Raw genomic sequence first — 12989 nt, forward strand, 5'->3', positions numbered from 1 at the left:
TTCAGGGGTTGATGATTGTTCCAGAAAGTTGTGGTGGTATATGCCATGGGGGAAACTCAGGCCCTGGAATCCTACATTTATCATTCTGGATTAAGATGCTTGATATATAACACATTCAGCAGATACTTCAGTCTGTCAGTGCCCTCAAATATTTAGAATGTTGGGTGGAGCAGTCCTGGGTTAGGAATTCCTTTTTTAAACATCCAAACTAAGACTACTGTTGATATCTAGTTCCAGTCAGGTCAATATTCATCTCTTAGGAAATTTTCAAGGGCCTTAAACAATATTTTTGTTTCTTTATAGTCAGTGATCTTCTCAATTATTAATAACATTGAAAGATAGATACTTGAACCATAAACCAACCAGACTCACAACAGTCTTCCTAATCATGAGTAATATTTCCACTGGATTTTTCAATTGAGAGTAAAGCAAATAAGGTCTCCTAAGATCACCCCCAGCCCACACCACGCACACAACCAAATTCTCGGTTATCATACCTACAAGTGAATCTCATAATTTGAACCCATGGCACAAAAGTCAGTTGTATGAAATTATAATCAGAAGTCCCAGCAGTAGCTTAATCTAAGAAATCTGAAACAAAAAGAGCCTAGAAGACAAATAACAAATCACATGCAAATACCAGATGTTTATAGATGGATAGTCCTTACAAAGTTAAGATCACATATTTGCCACATATTAACACAGGGAATCTCCCCAGAATTGAATGCATGTTCGAGCCACTGACATCAAAGATTTCCCTCAAATAGTTATTAGGCAGTATAAATGAAGGCTAATCAATCATTTATAAATGCTGTTTTTAGCAACCAACCCCTCTGGAGCTGCCTGTATGGGGGACACTAACAGCCGCAGTTGGGCTGTGGTGGAGGAGGGGTTTCCTTGAGTCTTGTGTTCTGCTTTGCGGCAGTGATGGCTGGATCTGTCTCCAGGCTCTCAGACATCTTGTCACAGATGATATCCACAAGGCGCTCAAATGTCTGCTTGACGTTAATGTTATCCTTGGCACTTGTTTCAAAAAATTCAAATCCTGGAAGAAACACACAGAAACACAGTTTGATCATTTCCTATGTGTGCTGAAATTAAATGGGACATGCATGGGAGGCGGGCAGTGACTGGTGGATGTGGTTTAGGTGAGAGATAGGTGTGAGGTGTCATGTGAACATATTGCTATCCGTGAACCAGGAACAACAGGACAAAGTGGAATTAGTGATAGTTGCATGTTATTCTTCTCTAGACAAAAAAAAATACCTTGGCAAGAGCTGGTAATAGTAACATGAAGACTCCTCAGTGTTGAGTCCGTGTCATCTCTTCCCCCAACCCCTAGATCACCATGTAGCTGCTTCTAATCTTTTCTAAGACTGGGGTTATTTGGCTTTTTTTCTTTCCTCATTTCGGATTCTACCAAAGTTATTTTCATTTTTTCATTAACTTGAGGCTTAGACGTCTTCATGTTCGTATTCTGCTGTGAAAGGGACTCCCAAACTCCAACACAGTGCAGCCCTAACTTTTTCCATGTCTGTCCTAGTGAAGCACCTGAGGGTAAGCTTTTGGTAGATTTCCAGTATTTCACTGGACACAAGGTGGCACTAAAGAATCACTGGATTTACCTTAAGTGTGCTTCAACCTCCTTTAGGAAATTTGAGTGGTGTTAACCTAACAGCACTCCAGGGCTTTGTATACCACTGCATCTAGCTACTGATGCTGATTTTCCAGAGCTTCTGTTATCTGTCAGCAGCAGTGTTTTTATCAACAGCTGGGAAAGGACACGATAAATTCAAATGAGCTGCCAGAAGTGCGAGATGGCACGAAAATGCAGTGAGAGTTTGACGCTTCTGCTGATGCATCACTGCCTGGGCAGAAGCAGCCTCAGTCCTCGGCTCTGTACGCAATCTTATCGCTCCATTGTTTGCAGTCACATTCCACTGGCTGAGCTTGCCAGTCAGTTGCCATGACAACCTCCCCACTAGGTCAGCCAGAGATTGCTCTGGTCCATTCAGGGGATGTTGATTTAGGATGTATTGGGCTGAACACAGAAATGCTTTCCTAATCCATTCTGAATTTTACACCCTATAAATCCTTCTGGTTACATCTGGCCCTATCTCCGAGGAGCCACATGGATTCAGAATGATTAAATCATGTGATTTCATCCCAGCTCCTGAGGCCAAATGAGAAAAGGCAGATTAATATTTTGCATCTGTGTCAAAACTGCTCTTATAAACTAGAAATAATAATTTTCTTAAGCACTATTGAAGATACACAACAACAAGCAATTTTTGTGAAAATTTCTGATTTGGTTAAGATCGATGACTATGTCTGAACTTGAATTTCTCTAGTTACTGTGTAGTCTATTGTTAAAATGTGAGTGAGTAACCACAGGATTTGAGCTGAAGGAACAGCATGAGTTAAAACAGGTTTTATAAAATAGCAGTGAATATTTCAAGCCTTCTTTGGCTTTTATTTCCCTTTCATTTGTCTCTCCAGATAGTGTTTATGTAGCTCTCTTAAATTCTGCATTTCTTTACAGAAAATGCTATCTGGCTTAACAAGAATTCTCTTCTCTAACATTTGCAGTCTATTGGGCTAGCTCATTCACCTTTCAACAATGTGATCCAGATTTTGGAAAAAAGCGATTGCTTAGGTCCTCAACTTGCCTAGATGTCAAAACTATTTGCATCTTTGTGGGGATTCTCTCAGTTTTAACAGGAGGATAATTTGTGCCAAAGTACAGAATTTCTTTTCTCCAAAGGTTTTAATTTTCTCTTACCTCTTCCGTGACATGTCTTTTATTTATTAGCACGACTGGGAGAAGGCACTGAAATTGAAGGGTACCATAAAAGATGTTGCCATTGTGAAAACAAACAGTCATCCACGCAAACCTTTGCCAACTGTGATTCTTTCAATCTGGGCTTTGAGACACACACCGCTGCTGGTGTGCAGCTTGAGGTGAGTAACGTGATCCTCGATCCAAACAGCCAGAGTGCTCTCAGTGTCGTGACTGTTGGCTGGAGCCCCACGAACAGACCGCCACATTATAACAGTCCTCCATTTAGCCAGCATGGCTGGAGAAGGAGGTACCGTCCTATGGTGAGAGGGATGATTTGGCCACAGGAGCAATATTTACTGGCTTTATGATCACGAGAAAGTCATGTTTTTATTCTTATGATCCTTATTTATGATATTTGTCTCTCATTAAGCTCAAATGAGAAAATATATGTAAAAGTGCCAAGAAAACCAGAAAATGCTATAATTATATAATAATTACGTAATTAAAGAATACTCTCATTAAAACAACAGTAAGAGTAACAAACTAACATTTGGATAGTTACTGTAGAACAGGTAGTATTTAAAGCACTTTATACGTTTTATCTATGAGGTAGGTGCCAGTATTTTCTCCAAATCATCAGTAAGGAAATGGCCCAACTTTGCTCACTTACTTGACCAGCCAGTCATGGCACAGCTGACATTTAAACTAAACATGCACATTCGCCAGCGCCTTCAGATACTCTGCAGATGCTATCACTTGGTTCCAGTAGAATTGGAAGTTCTATGCTGAGATAACAGACTTTCATCAGTTTAGAGAGTTAGATTTAACACTCCTAGTGAACCAAGTGAAACATCTTTTCTTAATGATCCCAAAGATACTCTGGTATTTTATGCTGCCTAAGGTCCATCAGGGCAGCCATCAGGACCAGCTGTATGTCTACAGAGAAATATGTGAAAGGTTCTGGACATTAGGCCCCCTCTCACTGACCACATGAGCTGTTTGTCATAAAATGAGATATTCAGGATAAAAATAAACATCATTAATTCAACATATAGTTATTTGGATTCAGGGCAAAGCAGTTTTGTTGTTTAGTTGCTAGGTCATGTGTGACTCTTGCGCCTCCATGGATGTAACCTGCCAGGATCCTCTGTCTATCGGAGTTTTTTGGCAAGAATATTGGAGTGGGCTGCCATTTCCTTCTCCAGGGGATCTTCCTGATGCAGGGATTGAGCCCACATTTCTTGTATCTTCTGCATTGGCAGGCAGATTCTTTACCACTGTGCCACCTGGGAACAAAGCAAGTTTACTGTGCAATAAATAATTTCTCCTCCAGGGGAATCAGTATCTTCATCCAGGCAACTTTGTGTTAGACTACACCCCACACCTATGTATGTCCATGGTGTTGAAACCTCGTGGACTAAATCCTTAACATTTCAGCCTTTATTTTTCCATTGAATCCTTGTTAGATTTTCTGGCCATTACCTCTCAATGTATCATACTAACTTCAACTATGGTGGTTCTCGGTAAGGAATCTGCCTGCAATGCAGGACACTCGGGTTTGATCCCTCGGTCAGGAAGATCCCCTGGAGAAGGGAATGGCTACTCACTCCAGTAATCTTGCCTGTAGAATTCCAGGGACAGAGGAGCCTAGCAGCTACAGTCCATGGAGTTGCAAAGAGTCAGACACGACTGAGCAACTAACACTTCCACTTTTCAACTTCAGCAATAGCAACATGCCCTTGTTCTTAGAAATAGTTAACCTCCCATCCACACATTGGAGCATTGGAGAGCCAGCACTTCAGCCAGTGATCCTTAGGAAATAGTCTTTTTCATAAAACTTTGGAGATCATTTCCAGTTTATTAAGTAGGACAGTGGTTCAGCAGATCAAATAAGTAGCCCAAGGTCACACTGCAAGCTGATTGTGAAGGGTGACAGAGATCTCCCAATAAATAGGTTACTGGTTAAACCTACAGCTTTGGACATCTGTCCCTCAGACTACATCATTCAGTATTAATAATTGCAGCACATATATTTTCATCAGCAAATCAGTGAACACTTTCAGTTAACCACAGATACTAGTCATCCATTCTGATTCCTCTCTGACACAGACAGCACTGTTCTCAAGTTGGATGAGCCTTGCACTGTGGTTCAGTATATATATTTTTAATTTTATTAGAGTGTAGTTGATTTACATTGTGTTAGTTTCAGGTGCATAGCAAAGTGATTCAATTATATATACACAAATATTTATTCTTTTTCAAATTCTTTTCCCGTATAGGTTAGTACAGGATATTGAGCTGTATAAAATCAGCAGATAACCTTACAGCAATTTCCTTGTGTGTCATTTGTTGCTTTTTCCATGTTGCTTGTATATTTTCTCTTTGTATTTAATTTTTGTCAGTTTGATTAATATGTGTCTCACTGTGTTCCTCCTTGTGTTTGTCTTGTATGGGACTCTTTGTACTTCCTGGACTTGAGTGACTTTCCTTTTCCTTGTTTCCTTTCCCTTATTAGGGAAGTTTTCAGCCATAATCTTTTTTAATATTTTCTCAGGCCCTTTCTCTCTCTGCTTCTTCTGGGATCTCTATAATGCAAATGTTGGGTGCATTTAACGTTGTCCCCGGGCAAGGAAGCAGAGAGAGGTGATATAAACCAGCTTTCACTCTACTGTCCAAAAGATGTTATCCTGATTTCATACCACTAGAGGTCTACCTACAATAGAATCACCTGAGGTACTTAAAAACTTTTAAACTTCACCTCAGACATACTAAACTGGAGTTGTAAGGAGAAGGACCTTAAACACGCATTTTAAAAGGCTTCTTAGGTGGTTTCTTATGCACATGAAAGGTTAAGATTCACTAGCCTCTCTACACCTATGTTCATTACAGCATCATTTACAGTAGCCAAAAGGTGGTAGCTAACCCAGGTATTTATCAGCTGATGAATGAGTAAACAAAATGTGGTATATATATACTCTGGACTAATGTATAAGTCTTAAATTCTGACACATGCTACAACATGTATGAATCTTGAAATTATGCTATGTATAATAAACTAGTCACAAAAAAATACAAAGTACAGATTCAGAGGGCCTGAAAGTGAAGGACCAGGGGCTGGAGGAGGGAAAAACAGATGTCACATAACAGGTATAGAGTTTCACTTTTGCAAAATGAACTAAACTCTGGCAATTTGTGGCACAAGAAAGTGGATACATGCTAAACTGTACACTTTAACATAAAGCTCACCATGTTTTACCAAAATTAAAAAAAGTCTTAGCAATAAGTGTCTAAGAATCTAAGAATACAAGAAGAATCATATTCTTAATAGCTCAGGAAACTAGAAAAAGAAAGAACGAACAAATCCCAAAGTTAGCAGAAGGAAAGACTTGACAAAGAGCAGAGTGGAAATAAATCAAATAGAAACAAAAAAGTAAGAGCTGATTCTTGGAAAAGATAAGCAAAAATGACAAACCTATAGCTAGACTCTCCAAGAAAAAAAGAGAGGACTCAAGCCAGAAATGAAAGAGAAGACATTAGCAGAGAAACACAAAGGATCATAAGAGACTGCCATGAACAATTATAGGCCAACAAATTGGACAACCTAGAGGAAATGAATAAATTCCTAGAAACATACAATCTCCCAGGACTCAATCATGAAAAAACAGTCTGAACAGAACAAATACTAGTAAGGAAATTGAATAAGTCATCAAAAACCTCTCAACAAACAAAAGCTCAGGATCAGATGGCTTCACTGGTGAATTCTATCAAATGCTTAAAGAAGAATTAATACTAACATTTCTAATGCTTCATTTTATGAGGTCAGTATTACCCAGATACCAAAATGAGACAAGGATACAACAAGAAAATTATAGGCCAGTATCTCTAAAGAACATAGATGTAAAACATCCTCAACAAAATATTAGCAAACCAAATTCAATACATTGAAAGAATTATATACCATGATCAAGTGGGATATATTCCAGGGATGCAAGGATGATTCAGCATCTGCTATCAGTCAACAGGATATACATATGAACAAAATGAAGGATAAAAATCATCATCATCTTAATAAGTACAGAAAAAGCATTTAACATAATTCAACATCCATTTATGATAAAACTCACAAAGTGGATATAGAAGGACTGTACTTCAACATAATAAAGGCCATATATGCCCACCCCACAGCTAACATCATACTCAGCGGTAAAAAGCTGAAAGTTTTCCCTCAAGATCAGGAACAAGACAGAAATACCATCTCTTGCCGCTTTGATTCAGCATGGTAGTGGAAGTTTTAGTCAGAGAAATCAGGAAGGAAAAGGAAATAAAAGACATCCAAATTGGGAAAGGAAGGAGTAAAACTGTAACTACTTGCAGTTGACACACTAAATACGGAAAACCTTAAAGACTCTATCACAAAACTGGAGAATAAACAAATGCAGTAAAGTTGTAGGATACAAAATCAGTATATAAAAATCTGTTTTGTTTTCTATTCATTAATAACATTATCAGAAAAAAAAAATAAAATCCCAGTTACAATTACGTTAAAAAAGAATAAAATACCTAGGAATAAATTCAACCAAGATGGTGAAAGATAAGTATACTTATCTGCAAAACACCAACTGTAAGACACCAATGGGAAAAAGCTGAAGATACAAATAAATGGAAAGATCTTCATAGATTGAAAGAATATTGTTACAATGTCCATACTACCCAAAGGAATCTACAGATCTGGTGAAAATCCTTATCAAAATTCCAATGGCACTTTTCACAGAAATAGAAAAAGCAATCCTAAATTTTATATAAAATTACAAAACATTCCTCGAAATAGTCAAAACAGTCTTAAGCAAGAACAAAGCTAAAGGCAACATACTACCTGATTTCAAACTAGTAATATATTACAAAGCTATAGTAATCAAAGGGGGCTTTCCTGACAGCTTAGTGGTAAAGAATCTGCCTGCAATGCAGGAGACCCGGGTTCAGTCCCTAGGTTGGGAAGATCACCTGGAGAAGGAAATGGCAACCCATTCAAGTATTCTTGCCTGAAAAATTCCATGGGCAGAGGAGCTACAGCCCTTTAGGGTCACAAAGAGTTAGACATGACTGAGCAACTAAGCATGTATAGTAATCAAAACACTATTTTGTGAGATAAAAATAGATACACAGATCAGTGGAAAAGAAAGTTCAGGAATAAAGCCATGTATATGTGGTTGACTAATTTACAACAAAGAAGCCAAAAATATATAATGAGGAAAAGAAAGTCTGTTTAATAAGTGGCACTGAAAAAACTGGACAATCACATGGAAGACACAACAATTAACTCAAATGGGATAAAAGATTTGAATGTAAGACCTAAAAATATAAAACCCCTAGAAGAAAATATGAGCTGTAAACTCCTTGATATTAATCTTTGTGGTGATATTTTACATATGACTCTAAAAGCAGAGGCAGCAAAAGCAAAAATAAACAAGTGGGACTGCATCAAACTAAAAAGCTTCTAGGAAACCAACAAGATGAAAAGGCAACCTATACATTATTGATAGCAAAAAAAAAAAAAAAGCTCAGCATCACTAAATATCAGGGAAGTGAAAATCAAAACCACAATGAGACATCACCTCACACCTGTCAGGATGGTTGCTATCAAAAACACAAGAAATAATACATGTTGGTGAGAATGTGGAAAAAAGGGAATGCTAGTACACTGTTGATGGGAGTAAGTTGCTGTAGCCACTGTGGAAAACAGAATGGAGCTCCTCAAACAATTGAAAATAGAAGTTCTGTATGATCCAGCAATTCCACTTTAGGTTATTTACCTGAAGAAAACAAACAATAACTGGAAAATACATGTGCACCCTCATGTTTATCACAGCATTATTTATAATAGCTAAGACATGGAAGATTGCCAGGAGAAATATCAATAACCTCAGATATGAAGATGACACCACCCTTATGGCAGAAAGAGAAAAAGAACTAAAGAGCCTCTTGATGAAAGTGAAAGAGGACAGTGAAAAAGTTGGCTGAAAGCTCAACATTCAGAAACCTAAGATCATGGCATCTGGTCTCATCACTTCATGGCAAATAGATGGGGAAACAGTGGCAGACTTTATTTTTGGGGGCTCCAAAATCACTGAAGATGGTGATTGCAGCCATGAAATTAAAAGATGCTTACTCCTTGGAAGAAAAGTTATGACCAACCTAGACACCATATTAAAAAGCAAAGACATTACTTTGCTGACAAAGGTCTGTCTAGTCAAAGCTATGGTTTTTCCAGTAGTCATGTATGGATGTGAGAGTTGGACTATAAAGAAAGCTGAGTGCTGAAGAATTGATGCTTTTGAACTGTGGTGTTGAAGAAGACTCTTGAGAGTCCCTTGGACTGCAAGGAGATCCAAGCAGTCCATCCTAAAGGAAATTAGTCCTGAATATTCATTGGAAGGACTGATGTTGAAGCTGAAACTCCAGTACTTTGGCCAAGTGATGCAAAGAACTGACTCATTGGAAAAGACCCTGATGCTGGGAAAGATTGAGGGCGGGAGGAGATGGGGAAGACAGAGGATGAGATGGTTGGATGGCATTACTGGCTTGATGGACATGAGTTTGGGTAAACTCCAGGAGCTGGTGATGGACAGGGAGGCCTGACGTGCTGCAGTCCATGGGGTCGCGAAGAGTTGGACACGACTGAGCAACTGAACTGAAGACATGGAAATAGCCTAAGAGTACACAGACTGGGTGAATTTTTAAAATGTGTATGTGTGTATATGTATATGCAAACACATAGAATATTATTCAGTTCTATAAAAATGAAATCTTGCAATTTGTAACAACATGGATAGACTTTGAAGGCATTATGCTAAATGAGATAAGTCAAACAGGGAAAGACAAATACTGTAGGATCTAATTTATATGTAGAATAAGAAAAGGTTAAGCTCAAAGATACAGAGAACAGATTAGTGGTTGCCAGAGGCAGAGTTGGGGAATAGTCAAAATGGGGGTCACAGAGTACGAATTTGTTATAAATTTTTTAATAATTTATATATATATTTATATATATATAAATATATATATATTTATATAATGTCACTATCTTTATACACTGTTGATGAGAGTATAAAATGATGCAGCCTCTTTGGAAAACATTCTGGCAGTTTCTCAAATGGTTCAACATACTTACTGTATGTATACATTAGCACGAGAAGTGAAAACATGTCCACAGAAATTTTGCACAGAAGTATTTAGAATAGCAATAGTTATAATAAAAAAGTGGAAACAGCCTGAGTGTCCATCAACTGATGAGTGGATAAATAAAATTTGGAAAATGCATATAATGGAATACCTTTCAGCCATAAAATGTACTGATACAGGCTAAAATGTAGATAAACCTTGAAAACATGATGCTAAGTGAAATAAGTCAGACAAAAGCACTACATATTATATGATTCCATTTATATGAAATGTCCAAAAGAGGCAAAACTATAGAGTCAGGAGAAATAGGGAATGAATACTAATTAGCATGGGGTTTCTTCCTGGGGTGATGAAAATTGATTGTGTTAAAGGTTGCACAGCTCTGTGAATATACCAAGAACTGCTGAACTGAACACTGTTTAAATGGGTGAAATGCATTGTATGTGCATTACATTAATAAGCTGTATGATACATTTATCACTGTTTTATCCATTTGGTACAGATGATCTTATTTACAAAACAGAGACACAAACATAGAGACCAAATGAATAGACACCAATGGGGGAAGAGGGTGGGATGAGCTGGGAGCTTGGGATTGACATATGTACACTATTGACACTATGTATAAAATAGATACTAATAAGAATCTACTGTATAGCTCAGGGAGCTCTAACTTAATGCTCCAAATGAAAGTGAAAATTGTGAAAGTGTTAGTCGCTCAGTCTGACTCTTTGCAACCATATGGACTGTAGCCCACCAGGCTCCTCTGTCCATGGGATTCTCCAGGCAAGAATACTAGAGTGGGTAGCCATTCCCTTCTCCAAGGGATCTTCCCGACCCAGGATCAAACCCAGGTCTCCTGCACTATAGGCAGTTTCTTTTACTGTCTGAGCCACTAGGGAAGTGGTGACCTAAATGGGGAGGAAATCCAAAAAAGAGAGTATATATGTATACATATGGCGAAAAATCACTGTTTTAAATGAATGAGAATGTTTTCCATGAGAGATTGCTCCAGAAGGAATCTCCAGGCCCTACTGGGTAAACCATCCCACTCATAGAGGAGGATTCTATCAGAAAATATCACCTCATACTCAACACAAACCTTTCAAACAGGTATTTGTCATTGTTTTTGCCCTAGCCTCAGTGGAGATGACAGAGCTTATGGTAGAGGACTTCTGAATACATTCTGGTGAACATGAGGTACATGAAGCACGCTCAGCTTGGCTGCTGGCACTGCTCTGCCTGGCTCCCTTAAGGTCACGTGAGTGCCAGGTTCCAGGGAAGGTCTGGTACTGATAACCCACACAAGGCAGATTTAGGCTGAAAGCCCACAGCTCATCAAAGTAGTGGGTTCCAGGCAGGCTCCCCGTTGGCACCTAGAGTACTGAAATGTCCCAGCACCTCCAAGAGACTTGTTCCCCTTGTAATTATTAGTGGTAATAATCACAATTCAAATGTTCAAATATTGAGAACTTAACTACCATCTTCTCAGCCTTCAGTATTTAAAATACTCTTATAGGCAATGACTTATTCCCATGCATCAATGGCTATGCCATGTTGTGAAATACCATTTGTTTCCATAAGATATTCTGGGGAATTGTTTTCTTTTTTCACCTCTAGGAAAATCCTCAACACCATTTGGGGCACTATGACTATTTCCAACTTCAGTTTGAGAGGAAAAAAAAAATGCAACTGCTCTTTCATTCCATAAAAATCATAGGGTGGTAAATCCTTTTCATCTCTCTTCATTAAAAATCTGTGATCTGTCCTTAGGTTTCTATTTCCAAACTCCTAAATGAGAAGACTTTCTGCTTCCAGATTCTGGTTGCAGTTTCAGTGTCTTCCCCTTCCTGTGGAATTGAATGAGCCAGAGCAGCAGGGGAAGGTCATTCTGTCGCCAGGTGGGTGACGTTTGGGCCAGAACTTGAGCCTGCTGAGCAGCAGGCCAAGCTACGATATCAGCTCATTCCCTGCTGGGCCCCAGCCTGGAGACAGACTTTAGAGGAACTGATAAAGATTTTGACCCACTTACCTGAAGAAGGCGCCACAGAAAGCAGACCAAAGCTGGAGAATTTCAAAGGTTTGTTTTGCGAAAATAAAAGGTCAAGTATGCTAGTCTTTGACTCCTTGCCCTTAGCCAGGCCTAACTGGATGTTAGCTTTTCTCCTGTTTTATTAGTATGCTGAAACTATGCAAGGATCATTCTGTGCCTTTGACAAATCCTGCTCAATGCAGAGGTTCCCTCCTGGTCCTTCTCTCTCCAGACATAAGCTTAACACACCTCATATGTGGGAGAGGCTCAGCACAACAGCAGAGAGGGAAAGAAGTATCTGAGTTTGCTGATGTAGCAGCTTCCCATGCTCTGGTTCATCATTCTCAGCCAAAACACCCCCAGCACCCTGCATTCAGCCCAGCTTGCTGGAAGAGACCCCATCTGCTGAAGAGACTCAACATAAGCCCTTTGCAGTTTTGCCCATGTGAGTTATCTCCTTGAGTCACTGTCCCTCATCCTTTCCCCCTTTCCAATCCAACCTACTCTTCAAGACAGAGACTTCTGTATGTGGTATCTGGTGTGTAGACTTTTAACATTTTATTTTGAGCTGACCTTCAAAAATCTAGATTTCTGGATCACCAAGATGATGACATAGGTCATTCCTGACTTCATTCCTTCACAAGGAGAGCAACTGACAACTAGCCATATGACAAACCACCACCTAGGCAATCCTAGGACATGTGGGAGGCTGAAGCACCCCGCAACCCAGAGAGCCAGCACAGGCTGCATTAGCAGGGTAAGAAGAGCTCTCCACGCCGACTGTGCGGCTCCCCTCCAGGCTGGTGCAGCACCACACCCACAGCCTGCTCTTCCTCCAGGGGGAACAGAGAGCCTGGGGTAAATGTACAGCTTCCCCCATATGTGGACTGCTTCTCAGGGGCCTCCATTCCGATTAATTATTTGTCAGTGGCTTTGTTTGCTATTATTTTCTCCCATTCTGAAGGCTGTTTTTTCACTTTGCTTATAGTTTCCTTC

General features: G+C 39.3%; 1 protein-coding gene across 2 annotated transcripts in view; it reads right to left on the reverse strand.

The window, feature by feature from the left end:
• Positions 1–631: 631 nt before the first annotated feature.
• RAB3C (RAB3C, member RAS oncogene family) overlaps positions 632–12989 on the reverse strand; it is a 274835-nt gene continuing 262477 nt past the window's right edge. For both annotated transcript variants that reach the window (XM_043887795.1, XM_043887794.1), the window contains exon 5: positions 632–1045. In XM_043887795.1, coding sequence (XP_043743730.1) covers positions 858–1045 — 188 coding nt within the window. In that variant the 3' untranslated portion in view covers positions 632–857. The remainder of the gene's footprint in view (positions 1046–12989) is intronic.

Source organism: Cervus elaphus, chromosome 25, assembly GCF_910594005.1.
Source record: "Cervus elaphus chromosome 25, mCerEla1.1, whole genome shotgun sequence".
NCBI lineage: Eukaryota > Metazoa > Chordata > Mammalia > Artiodactyla > Cervidae > Cervus > Cervus elaphus.